The sequence below is a fragment of the Leptodactylus fuscus genome, chromosome 9, assembly GCF_031893055.1.
Source record: "Leptodactylus fuscus isolate aLepFus1 chromosome 9, aLepFus1.hap2, whole genome shotgun sequence".
Taxonomy (NCBI): Eukaryota; Metazoa; Chordata; class Amphibia; order Anura; family Leptodactylidae; genus Leptodactylus; species Leptodactylus fuscus.
The window spans coordinates 65754248-65767177 of record NC_134273.1 but is presented as its reverse complement, the minus strand read 5'-3'; the positions used below and the strand labels follow the sequence as shown (position 1 = coordinate 65767177).

Here is a 12930-nt window from a genome sequence, read left to right as displayed (position 1 = left end):
GGCTGTGGGTAACCCCTTTAGTCTAGGGCACATTACATTATTTAAAGGGAAGGGAGGCAGAGAGGTCAATACATTTTATATGGGGACACTGGGGGTACTAAGGTATACAGGTATATGAGAATTCCCTTCCTAGTGTGAGCACATCAGCATTCCTTCACTAGATATCCAAGGCAAAGTGATTTAACTCGCTTGGTCCTGGATCCCCCATCCAAAGCACTACTATTTAAAGAACCAGTGACTGCATACTCTGACTAAATGCATTTTTAACTGCGACATCACCGTACGTTTCATATAAAGCAGATTGTGAGGAGAGGAGAGATAATGTTTGATATGGATCACAGCACGTTCTAGTTACGCCCCATTGCTGTAAGTGATTGACAAATACCAAGAAAAGCCCAGGATTTATTCATGTTATTCTCATCTTACTTTAACTTATTCTGTATCAACCTTCCTGTGTTGAGCTGTCGGAACTTTTTTTGTTTACTGTAAAATATTACAGAGAATTAGAAAAAGGACAAAATTGCTGGAACGTTTAAAGGTACAGTAATAAGACTACATGTAAGTATATATACTATTACGAATAGATAGATAGTTTGATGGATAGATGATAATTTGATGGATAGATAGTTTGATGGATACATAAATAAACTGATATATAGACAGATGCATAAATAAATAGAGAGATAGATAGACAGATAGATAGATAGATAGATAGATAGATAGATAGATAGATAGATAGATAGATAGATAGTTTGATAGATACATAAACAGACCGATATATAGAGAGATAAATAGATATATGGAGATGATAGATAGATAGATAGATAGATAGATAGATAGATAGATAGATAGATAGATAGATAGATAGTTTGATAGACAGATAATGTTTAGTAAGTAGTATTTGTCAATATGTATAATTATTACAGATATTGGTAATTTTATTACATTATGTGAGCATCAGAATGTTAAATAAGTATAAATATGTGAGTATTTTTAAGAACGTATCAAAAATGCGATATTATGTATGAAGATGTCTGTATGCTTCTATAAGTGGTTACCTAATGATCATGTAAATTGCAGCAGGATAAAGGATAAGTGTATGGTCGCTGTGGTCCGACCGCTGAGACCCCCAGTGATTAGAACAGGTGTCTATCAAGTGCCGTGAAATGCCCCATGTGAATCACATTGGTGGAGGTAAACACCCGGCACCTCCACTGACTAGCTGATAACAGGAGTTTTTTTATACATTTTACTATTCAAAATACATAAACATTATTGTGATCAGCAGAATAGATGGAACAATAGTAAATACACAGATATAGACCAAGGTAGCAAACAACAGACCAAACATGTACGTGCTCTAAATGATGTAAAAAATACACTCAAAAAAAAAGGGGGGGGGGGGGCAAAAAATAACATATACCCAATTCGATATATAATATATGAGTATATAAAAGGAATTAAGGCAATAATTGCTACGCCCTTATCAATATATTAGATATGTATATGTATTCAACTACAGGAAAAGATGGACAGTCCAATATTGCACAGGAAAGGTAAGTATAATAAAAAGATAAACTATCCAATATTGCACTGAACAAATAAAGATGTAATATATCCTAAATATCACCTCTCTGGATACCCTGTACATAAAAGTGCCAATTAAGTATATATATGTAAATAATAAAGACTATGGCTAGGATATCAGAACATGCAGGTACTATAGTATATCTCAACATGCAGGTACTATAGTATATCTCAACATGCAGGTACTATAGTATATCTCAACATGCAGGTACTATAGTATATCTCAACATGCAGGTACTATAGTATATCTCAACATGCAGGTACTATAGTATATCTCAACATGCAGGTACTGTAGATAATATCAATAACCAGTATAATATGATCACAATAAATACCAGCAAGTACCAGTTACATAAATAACCTTACCACTATAGATTACAAAGTAAGGACAATCGAGATCATGAAAGGAATATCCAGGTGTGCAATGAATACATATAGTGACAAAGAGATGTAAAGATCACTAATATCTCAGTATTGGGAAAGCCCCATTACCTGTAGACATGATGTAATGCTTGGTCCGTGCTACCGCAGTGAAAGAGCCCTTAGGCTTCTATTTTTTCCATCACTTATATAGCATGTACATGTTTGGTCTGTTGTTTGCTACCTTGGTCTATATCTGTGTATTTACTATTGTTCCATCTATTCTGCTGATCACAATAATTTTTATGTATTTTGAATAATAAAATGTCTAAAAAACTTTTTACATACATACTGACTATTTGAATTTTTGTACGCAGCCTTATGTCGAGTTGGTTTTTGCCTATAATTGGCTTGCTGTTTTGAATTGAGGAAACCTTTTGTGTGTTTAGCTGATAGCAGGAACCGTGGCTTGAGTGACAGCTGAGCTGCAGACCACTTCACTGTATTTTACATCTGTTTAGTAGATCTGTTGAACAGATGTAATAAATGTTTGCAAACAGATGTCGTCCATTTAGATAAAAAAAAAAGAACATCCATAGTATACTATGCTTTTGTATCCGTCAAAAAAAAAAAGGGACTGCAATGGATTCTTTCTATGTAAACCGCTCGCATCCATTTTTGGCATCCAAATCTGCTAAATGGATGTAAAAATCTTGATGTGAATGAACCATCTGCTCCTTCTGCTGGGCCAGACTTACTAATAGTTAGACAATTGAAGTCATTCTTCTATGTGATACATCAATGTCTTATGTAATCCACAATTGTGGAAATGTAACCGATAGTCCGCACAAAATATCCAGCAGTGCCACAACTGATCCACCATGTTATTTAACAATCTATGGATGTATTTCTAAGTTATCTTTCTGATTCCATAGTCATTTTTATAAAGAACGGGAGCATCAGTTTATTCATCTTCTCATTTTAACCCTGTTTGAACCCAATTATCCAAGACTGACTAATGTACAAATTACTAATGCAATAATTGAGAATAAATGAGGAAACAAAATAAAAAAAATAAAATAAAAATAGCTCAGTTTTACTATTTGAGCATACTGGTATTAAGATGTACATATTAAAGGGATTCTATCATTTGAATCCCATTTTAAGCTAAACCCACGCCGGAATAGTCTTAAGAAAGGCTATTCTTCCCCTACCTTTAGATGTCTTCTCCGCGCTGCCATTCCTTAGATATCCTGGTTTTCATCAATATTCTAATTAGTTTTCTCGCAGCAATGGGGGCGATGCCCAGCGCTCAAACAGCACTCGGGGCGTCCCCTGTGCTGTGAGAAAACTATCCAGCGCCCCCTTCTTCTGTTCTCCGCCACTTGTCCCATCACTTCTTCTTCAAAAAGCACCAACTGCGCACAACTGTTGCCATTTTTCTGTGGCCGAACAGGAGAGACCACAGGAAAATGGCCAAGGGACATGCGCATGTGGGCGCAGTCAGCCATTTTCCTGTGGCCGGACAGGAAAGAGGAGGTGGCGAACAGAAGAAGGCAGCGGTGGATAATTTTCTCGCAGCACATGGGACACCCCCAGTGCTGTTTGAGCACTAGGGACTGCCCCCAGTGCTGCAAGAAAACTAGTTAGCATATGATGAAAACCGAGATATCTAAGGAATGGCAGCGTGCAGAACACATCTAAAGGTAGGAGAAGAATAGCCTTTCTTAAGGCTATTCCTACGTGGGTTTAGCTGAAAACGGGATTCTAATGATAGAATCTTAAATATCCATCTGATTCTGCCTGTGACATTCTATGGATTTAGTTTCCCTCCAATCTGCTTTAAGACCACATTCATCATATTCCATTATATTTCCATCATATTCCCGTAATATTTTTCTTTATAGTGTTTTGATAGGGAATGTCCATCAATTTTTTTCTGCTACTGTATATTATATGCATGTTCTCTTAATCTTTTCCACATTCTCCTCTTAGTACACGCCACGTATTTATTTTACAGGGGCATCTGATACAATAAATAATACCCTTAGTATGGCAATGAATAGGATCTTTTATGTTGCATCCTATATCATCCCTGCTATCTGAAACAGACTTGATCATATTCCTAGCATTTGTTTCTTAATCATTTCTTCCTTCCTTCCTTTTCCATTTTATTTTCAGTTTCCTTTCCTTGAATCTTTGGGGGCCACCAATTTTCCACATTGCTAACCTTCTTGGTAACAACTCCCCTATCATGTTGTCTTGCTTTAGTCTAGGTTCTCACTAAGGTTAAAAAAAGAAATTGAGCTATTTGCATAAAAAAAAAATAATTCTTTATTTTTTCATCCTTTATTCTCAATTATTGCATAAGTAGTTTCTGGGTGTGATATGGATGAGTAGATGATATATTCTGTTTATGCATGAATCTCTATATGTACATGTAAGGTACTGCATGTGGCTCATATTATCAGGACCGATCCAGGAGACAGTGTAGTATTGGGATATGTTTCATATATATATACACATCATGAGATACCTTGTTTACATCTGGCCTTGTTCACATCTGCGTTTGGATTCCGTTCGGGGGAGTCCATATGCGGACTCCCCCGGACGGAATACTGAACGCAACTGCAAGCGGTGTGCCAGTGAAAGAACATGGACCCCATTATAGTCTATCTGGCCGCCAGATCTGGCAGGAATCATGCGGTCAGGAAAGTAGTTCACAATATATTTTCCAGTCCGCATGATTCATGCGGGCAGCGCGCAGCAAGCACATGGACCCCATTATAGTCTATGAGGTCCAGGTGCTTTTACTGCACACCGCTTGCAATACCGAACGCAGATGTGAACGAGGCCTTACATGGCTGATTTGTCCTGTGTAATAAGGATACCAAATACGTAGAAGTGCATTCATATACAATTCAGGAGAATGTGCAATGTAATGGATGCCATTACTAGATAGTATGTTACTTGAAGGGCATTACATGAGAGAATTCAATTGCCATGTACGTTTTCACAATTTCATCTATCCTAGCCTATTTATCACATATGGAAAGGGTATACAGTTTTCTATATACTTCCTATATTAATCCCTCACGGTGTCAAAACTCTGCTTTTATTCCATTTAAGTGAAACCTTTGTTATTGGCTAAGTCTGTCCTGGTCAAGTGCAGGGCTCAGATATCCGAGCTGTGTCTTCTAGGAAACCATACACATGTCAGGTCATGAGATGAATAATAAACAATCCTATTGAACCAGTAAGAACAGAGATCTCGAAAACCACGAGGACTTCCTACAGAAAGTATTATATAATATTGTATGATATTTTTTTATAATATAAAGCCTCAGACTGTGCTGCTCTTAGAGGTTATATTCACTTTATAAAGGTTTGTGTTGCTCTTTTGTCCATGTTGTAGATAGAAACATGGTAAAAACAGTTGCTATCATTGGCGCTGGGATCAGCGGTTTGGGAGCCATCAAGGCATGTCTAGAAGAAGGTCTTGAGCCTACTTGCTTTGAAAGGAGCAATGATATTGGAGGCCTCTGGCGGTTCACTGTGAGTATACACTAGTTCCTCTTATACTGACTGTCATAAACCTCAATTAAATATTACTTTTTATGTATTAGATCAAAAATAATGCTCCTAATACTAGATAGTGCAGTTACATACTTGCTATGGCGCCCCCTGGTGTTTCTTTGATTCCTTCTAAGAATGTCCACCTAATGTGTCCAGTGCTGGTGGTCACACATGCCTAGTAGCTCAGTCCCTTTACCTGTATCCTCTTATACACAGGCAAACAAAGTGATTCCTGTTATTCTAAGGGTAAAATGCTGCTCTGGGGTTACTGGTTTCATTATGGAGATCCAGCTGAGCAATGGTGTTTAAAGGCAATTTTCCATGGGGAAGTGTATGCAAAGTAGCCCTTCTCTAGAAGGAAGAAAATTGCCCATCTAGTTCCACCTATAGGTACCTATAGGTGGCACTAAGTGCAGAGTGGAATGAAAATAAATCCAGGGATCGTTATAAAAAGTACATATGTAACATCAGTGTCCTGAACCAGATTTGTTTAATGTCTAGATTCTGCTAGAATATGGGCGAGTATATAAATATATATTTCTATGGTACAAATTAACTATTTCAGGATGAAGTAGAAGATGGAAGAGCCAGCATCTACAGATCTTTGGTTACCAACGTGTCCAAAGAAATAATGTGTCTTAGTGATTTTCCAATGCCAGATGATTTTCCCAATTTTTTGCCAAATCAGAAATTCTTTGAATACATCAGACTCTATGCGGAACATTTTAAACTGGTGAAATACATCAAACTAAAGGTAAGAAATATTTACATGTTAATACTAAGTTGCTGCACCAGGATGTACAGATAAGCTGCAGATCTGAGATTGGGAGATCTTCTGTCCCCGACATTAGCAGAGATCAGAGATATTTGTGAACACCATCCATTGAGCCCCAGTGCCCAGTATATTAGTAATTGTGAACCCTAAAATGTATTAAATGAGTTAATTCCCTCGTGTGCAATATAATAGACAGTAGGAAGGTGTGTACTATCTGTGAATGTATGAGATGACAACGCTGTGTGAATGTGTGGTTGAATACTGTCTATATATGTGCAAGGTGGAGGCTCTATGTATGTGTGCATATAGATGAGGTGGAGGTCCTGAATGAGGGTGATGTGGGGGGTATGGAGTGTTGTCTTTGTATGAGTGTGAAGTTGGGATGCTGTCTATGTTTATATGGTAGGGGGTGCACTGTGTTTTTGTGTGAAATGGGGGTACTGTGTGTGGGTGTAACTTGAAACTTCTAGGCCCAATGCAAAATATAGGGTGTTACATAGGGTATATAATATTCACTATTGATATTAGCTCACTTCTATCCATCTTGGACTTAGACAACCGTTTGCCAAGTAGAGAAGCATTCTGACTTCCCAGTCACTGGACAGTGGCTAGTTACTACCGAGAGCAATGGAGAGAGAAGGACGGACATCTTTGATGCAGTAATTGTTTGCACTGGTCAGCATGCACAACCCGCGGCATCCTTGAGCAGCTTTCCAGGTAGTTCTATAATAGTTTCTTTACCATCACTATAGTATGTGGAACATTTCTGTTGAATAGGACAGAGTTTCCTCGGCCTTATCTAGCAAAACACCTCTTATTGAAAAAAGTCTCAACAATATACCCCACAGCAGTGATCAGTTATAAGTCCTACATGTCCAGTCTGAGGTTTCTAGAAGATGGGAGAACTTCAGCCATTAGTAGGCAGCCCCTTTCTTTAGCCAGGTTTGGGATAGTTTTCAGGGAGTGTTGGGTTAGTCTCATTTGAGGACTGTAGTTTGTGGAACAGCACCTTCATCTCTTCAGGGTGGTCAGTGATACACCACAACAGGCAGTCTTATGTCACCAGACCCTCCGAATGCAGAAAAGCCTTCTTGTAACTGCTTATAGCTGAACAACTCCATTGCTGCATTAGTGAGGAAACTTTGGAATGGACGGCCGAAACATGCCTTATATTTCCCCAATATTGGCTAAAAAGAAATGACTAAGCCTCTTGGGCTGACCGCACTCACAACAGTGGAAAGAGTCACAGGATTAGAGGAGGGAACAAATGGCACGTCCAGCTATGTTTGTAAATGGATGGATATTACTTGCTGTAAGTGATTGTGCCATTATGTTACTCTGTGACTGGATGAAGTATATTAGTAATCTGCTCCATCACCATTGCTTGTGTATATCACTCAGACGCACTACCAAGGGAACCCTGAAACACCAACATACAGGAGACCCACAGCAAAGAGCTTTAAACACCACCCAAGTGTTAACATACCTCAGCTCTGTACTGCCTCAGGGCCTTTAATAGGATTTATAGTAAAAGCCACCATTGCACTAGGAAGAGAGGCTGCCATCTTGGGCCTCCTCCACCCACGCTATCTCCATACTGCAAAGTCCTGTCATATTGCAAATGTTATATATACTATCAGTGGTAAACTTTTGATTCGGGGCCCTCCTCGATGCCGAAGACGCTCATTGACCCCCCCCCCCCCCGCATTTCTGTACACACTATTAAGCCCCATAGTGGCCCCTGCACACACAGTGTGATGCCCCATAGTGTCCCCTGTATGCACAGTATCCATTGTGGACACCCGTGAACAATTTTACTCTGGGGTCTTTTCAGACCTTTGCTGGGCCCCCTAATGTCCTGGGTCCTGTGGCAGCCACTACTGCTGCTACCCTGGTAGTTACGCCCCTGTATCCTATCTATGCACGTTCCAGTTTACCTATTTGCTTTGATTCTTTTAAGGTATTGAAACATTTAAAGGTAAAATACTACATTGTCGAGAATACAAGAGGCCCATTGGATTTGATGAAAAACGAATATTAATAATTGGAATGGGAAATACTGGAGTTGATATCGCGACTGAGCTATGCACAAAAGCCTCACAGGTATAATTCACTGCATTATAACAAGGTGGAGGTCCTCCTGGTCTACTATAGAGGTAGAGTTTAGCACTGGAAATAGGACATTTTAATTGCTTTCAGCAAGAATTTCTCCAAGTCTGGTGGTGAGCAGAGAATATAGGGTGCAGGACATTGCCCTATTAAAGGTGGGTGCAGAAAACAATACATAGTTGCCATATATGCAAATATTTATACATGCTTCTCACTGGTGACCACATGATGATCGCTTGTATTTTATCATTAGCTGGTGTTTGACTTCACTATACACATGGCTCTCCACCTAATAGCTACAAATAAAGGATTACATAAGATAACGGCGATCATGCCATGCCATAGATTGTAGGTGTGGGAGTGGATGTTGCATTAGTATTTTGCAACTCTGCAGTCCCCTTCATATACCATTTGGGAATATTTTCATCCTGCTTTGAACCATTCCTTCTCCCAGCATAAGGTAAATGTGGCTTTATAAAATTGAACACCTAGTAATAACAATATTAGACACGTGCTAGACCTTACAGTAACCTCCAATGGTTGTGTATTCAGGTGATGGATGGAGCAGTAGAGTTTCAGTGGAGCAGACTTTCATGAGGTTTCCCATCCCCTGATTGAACTTGAAGGACATAAGTCTTTTTTCAACTATACTATGTGACTATGTATATTTGACTTAGTCCATGAATTATTGTTCACAGGTTTACCTCAGCTCTAGACAAGGAGTATGGGTATTTCAACGAATTGCTAAAGGAGGACTTCCTTTTGATTTAGGATTCATACGTCGTTACTACAACTGGATCAACAATATAATGGCACCGGCTGTGTCTCGATGGATGCTAAAGAAATTCATGAACGACCAATTTAACCATGATTTGTACTGTATACAACCTGAGGGGTAAATTAAAAGGCATCATATAATGGTCTATAATGTGGCTGACTATACAGATTGTTTATGTGTAGGACAGGTGTAGTGACCCGGGGCACAGCAGTTTGGAGATGGTGTAGTCAAGAGTAAACCCAATAGGGCAGCATTGCTGGTCACGTTGACTTTTAATGCCAATTTCATGTACAGGTCCTAGGCCTGCGCAGTGATGAGGAGGTCACACTGAGGCGAAGGCGAATAATCCCCTGGGACATCCCCTGCTACTTGTCTCCCATATGATGGCATTTTAGGGTGCCCTTGGTGTTAGGTGTGAATGAAGGCACAGGAGACGGGATGGCAATTAAAAAAGGGATAGGCTCAGCTTACTTGGTAAGTATCATCTAGTTACAGAGCAACATGGAGGTACATTCTCTAACAGCAGCAGGTTCCACACGTATGGCACTTTACACATGGATGTTGCTCTTCACCCTGTCCTCAGTTTACTGAGCTTTTCCACTGTATTGATCTGGGCCATCCCTGGGATCTATACCTCCTTTCCAACCACTATTAGGGAAATGCAACTGTGGGTACTGAAGTTTCTGCACTCTTTTAGCAATTTACAGGTTCTGCTGGCCAAGGGTCCAGTGACATGGGTTGCCAGTTAATCCTATGTGTCACTAACTAGACTCAAGAGCTCAAGTTCTTCTTCCAAAACCTACGTCCTTGGTCTATTGCTAACTCTCTCAGACTGTAGGTCTGAGAAGAACAGGTAGGAACTCCCTTGCTAAAGGTTGGGGGAACCTAAAAAAAAAATCACTAAACTTGTTCTAGGAAACCCAGAGCATAAGTCACTATTATATAATCAGCAAATTCCTTAGCAGTGGTCTCTTGTATTTCTTATCAAAATACCGTATATACTCGAGTATAAGCCAAATTTTTCAGCACAGTTTTTGTGCTGAAAAAAACCCTCAGCTTATACTCGAGTCAAGTAAGAGGAGGGGGGTCTATGACCAGCCGCAATAGTAATGTATAGAATCTCCCATAAAATAGTGGAAAAAAAGAAGCTTTAAAAAAAATATACTAAAGAAATAAAGTAAATAAAAGTTCTAAATCACCTCCTTTCCCTACAATACATATAAAAGTAGAAAATTACTGTGAAACACAAACACATTCGGTATCCCTGTGTCTGACAGTACCCGGTCTACTGAATATAGGGGATCTGCAGTGCTCCTGTTCCATCGGGAAGGGGTTAATAGGAGCAAAAACAATCCGGTCTGTCAGCAACTTGTCAAAGGCCGGAGTGTTTCTAACACTGCTATTAGAAACCTATAAATGTAAGTGTTTAGGCAGCTATTTCCATACTGAATGTTACTCCATAATCCTATATTTGAAATTAGGCATAATATATATTTTTTTTTCAACCATAGAATTGTATGGAAGGAGCCCTTGGTCAATGAGGAACTTCCAAGCCGTATTATGTCAGGATCAATAATAGTCAAGCCGAAGGTGACAAAGTTCACTGAGACATCAGTCCACTTTGAAGATGGTTCGATTGTAGACAATCTCGATGTTGTTGTACTTGCCACAGGCTATGACTACAGTTTCCCTTTTCTGGATGAATCAGTTGTTAAAAAGGATGACAACAAAGGGTCTTTTTACAAAAAAATAATCCCCCTGGGAATTGAAAAGCCCACAATAGCATTCATTGCATTTATCCTTCCAGTTGGGCCCACTATGGTGGTCGCTGAACTTCAGTCTCGATGGGCCACTAGACTTTTTAAGGGTAAGAAATTGTTAAACCATATACAAGGTAATACCATAAAATAGGAAGGAAGTTCTAGATGGTGTGAGCCAATGTCAAGTTAACAATGATTTTATTTTTAGGATTACACAAACTTCCAGACCCTGAAGAGATAAAAAAAGAAATGCTAAAGGACGAACAGCTGAGAAAGAGATGGTGAGTTAAAAGGCAACATTTTAATATGTATTTGTAAAATGGTTCATTGTGAATATAGATACTGTAAGTGAACCTTTATGGTGTTACACTACCTTACTGCAGCCTGTAGCTCTACATTTCCTACAACAAATTCTTTTTAAAGGGATTCTACCATTAAAACTTTTTTTTTTTGTGGATAAGACGTCAGAATAGCCTTTAGAAAGGCTATTCGTCTCTTACCTTTAGACGAGGTCTTTGCCGCGCCGTTCCTCAGAAATACCAGTTTTTACCGGTATGCAATTGAGTTCTCTGGCAGCAATGGGGGCGGGCCCCAGCGCTCAAACAGTGATGAGGGCGTCCCCACCGCTGCCAGAGAAGTGTCTCCAAGCGCCACCTCCTTCGTCTGCTGCGTCATCTTCAATGTCTTCCAGCGCAGGCTTGTAACTTCTAGCAGAGCAGACTGCGTAGGCGCACAGGTCACAGGAAAATGGCCACTTGCACAGTATTGTTAGCACCCATTTTCTAAATATTATTTGTAAAGTTTTATAAAGTTGCTCTCATTAGAACAGTCTCATTTAAAATGTAAATTTGAACTCAAACAGGATAAGACTGATACGTCCGCTATAATTAAAGTAATGATTGTGATTTTTAAGATGTAGTAAAGTTAAAAAAATTTGAAAATAGTTGATTCTCAAAGTGGGCGGTAGACGCAATAAGTTTAAGAACCTCTGCTCTAGGTAGTAGATTGAATGACCTCTATGTTAACCCCAAATTCCCCATATTTGTAAACCAGACAAGCTTTGGTATAAGCTTGTATAACTACAAGTAGTATTAACTTTTTAGATGTTAGATTAACTTTTTAGAATTCTTTTGACATAATGGCTCTGAAAGTATATATGATTAATTCATATTATTTATTTTATTTTATTTTTATAAAATAAGGTTTGCAACAGCCGAAAATAATTTCCGTCGTACAGATTACATTACATACATGGATGATATTGCCTCAGATATAGGAGTGAAGCTAGACATATGGAAGTTGTTCCTAACAGACCCAGTTTTGGCATGGAAGGTGGTTTTTGGACCTTGTAATTCTTATCAATTCCGCCTGACTGGTCCAGGTAAATGGGATGGAGCAAGAGAAGCAATTTTGACTCAATGGGATCGCATTGAAAAGCCGCTGAGAACAAGGGGGATAAAGCAAACTTCTAAATCTTCTTTAGTATCTTATATACCTTGGATATTTTGTCTCGGGATTTTGTTTGTAGCTTTTGCCTTAAGAGTTTAATATAATACATAACTCAGACAATGTATTTTGTCTCAATAAATACAATCTATAATATAAGATTATATAGGAGGTTGTATTGACCTTTCCATCACCATAACATCTAATATATATGACATTACACAATTACCTTGGCATCAATTAATTGCAAAATTGTTTAGAAGATTCTAAACTGAGTCAATACACTTTGAGATATTTCTGGCGCTGTTCACGCTTACAGTATATCACTTGTATTCTGACAAGTTACTATAAAAAAAATTTCAGCACATAATACCAATGCATTAAAAAAATCACATAACCAATGCACATGCTATAGATCCTCTAATTTAAGAGGTCAACCCCTCTAGAAGACCATCAGTGCTATTTTGGATTGACATTTCATAGAGAATTCATTATTGTACATTATAAATGTACTTTATTTTCACCTCCTATTTCATATG

The 12930-nt window shown here is 38.7% G+C and overlaps 1 protein-coding gene across 1 annotated transcript; it reads left to right on the top strand.

The window, feature by feature from the left end:
• The first annotated feature begins 463 nt into the window (after window positions 1–463).
• LOC142217860 (dimethylaniline monooxygenase [N-oxide-forming] 2-like) lies at window positions 464–12493 on the top strand. Its single transcript, XM_075286181.1, has 9 exons — window positions 464–538; window positions 5363–5502; window positions 6089–6277; window positions 6853–7015; window positions 8259–8401; window positions 9106–9302; window positions 10697–11052; window positions 11154–11226; window positions 12148–12493. The coding sequence occupies exons 2-9, from the start codon at window positions 5371–5373 to the stop codon at window positions 12491–12493; spliced, it is 1599 nt and encodes a 532-aa protein (XP_075142282.1). The 5' UTR covers window positions 464–538; window positions 5363–5370.
• Window positions 12494–12930: the final 437 nt, after the last annotated feature.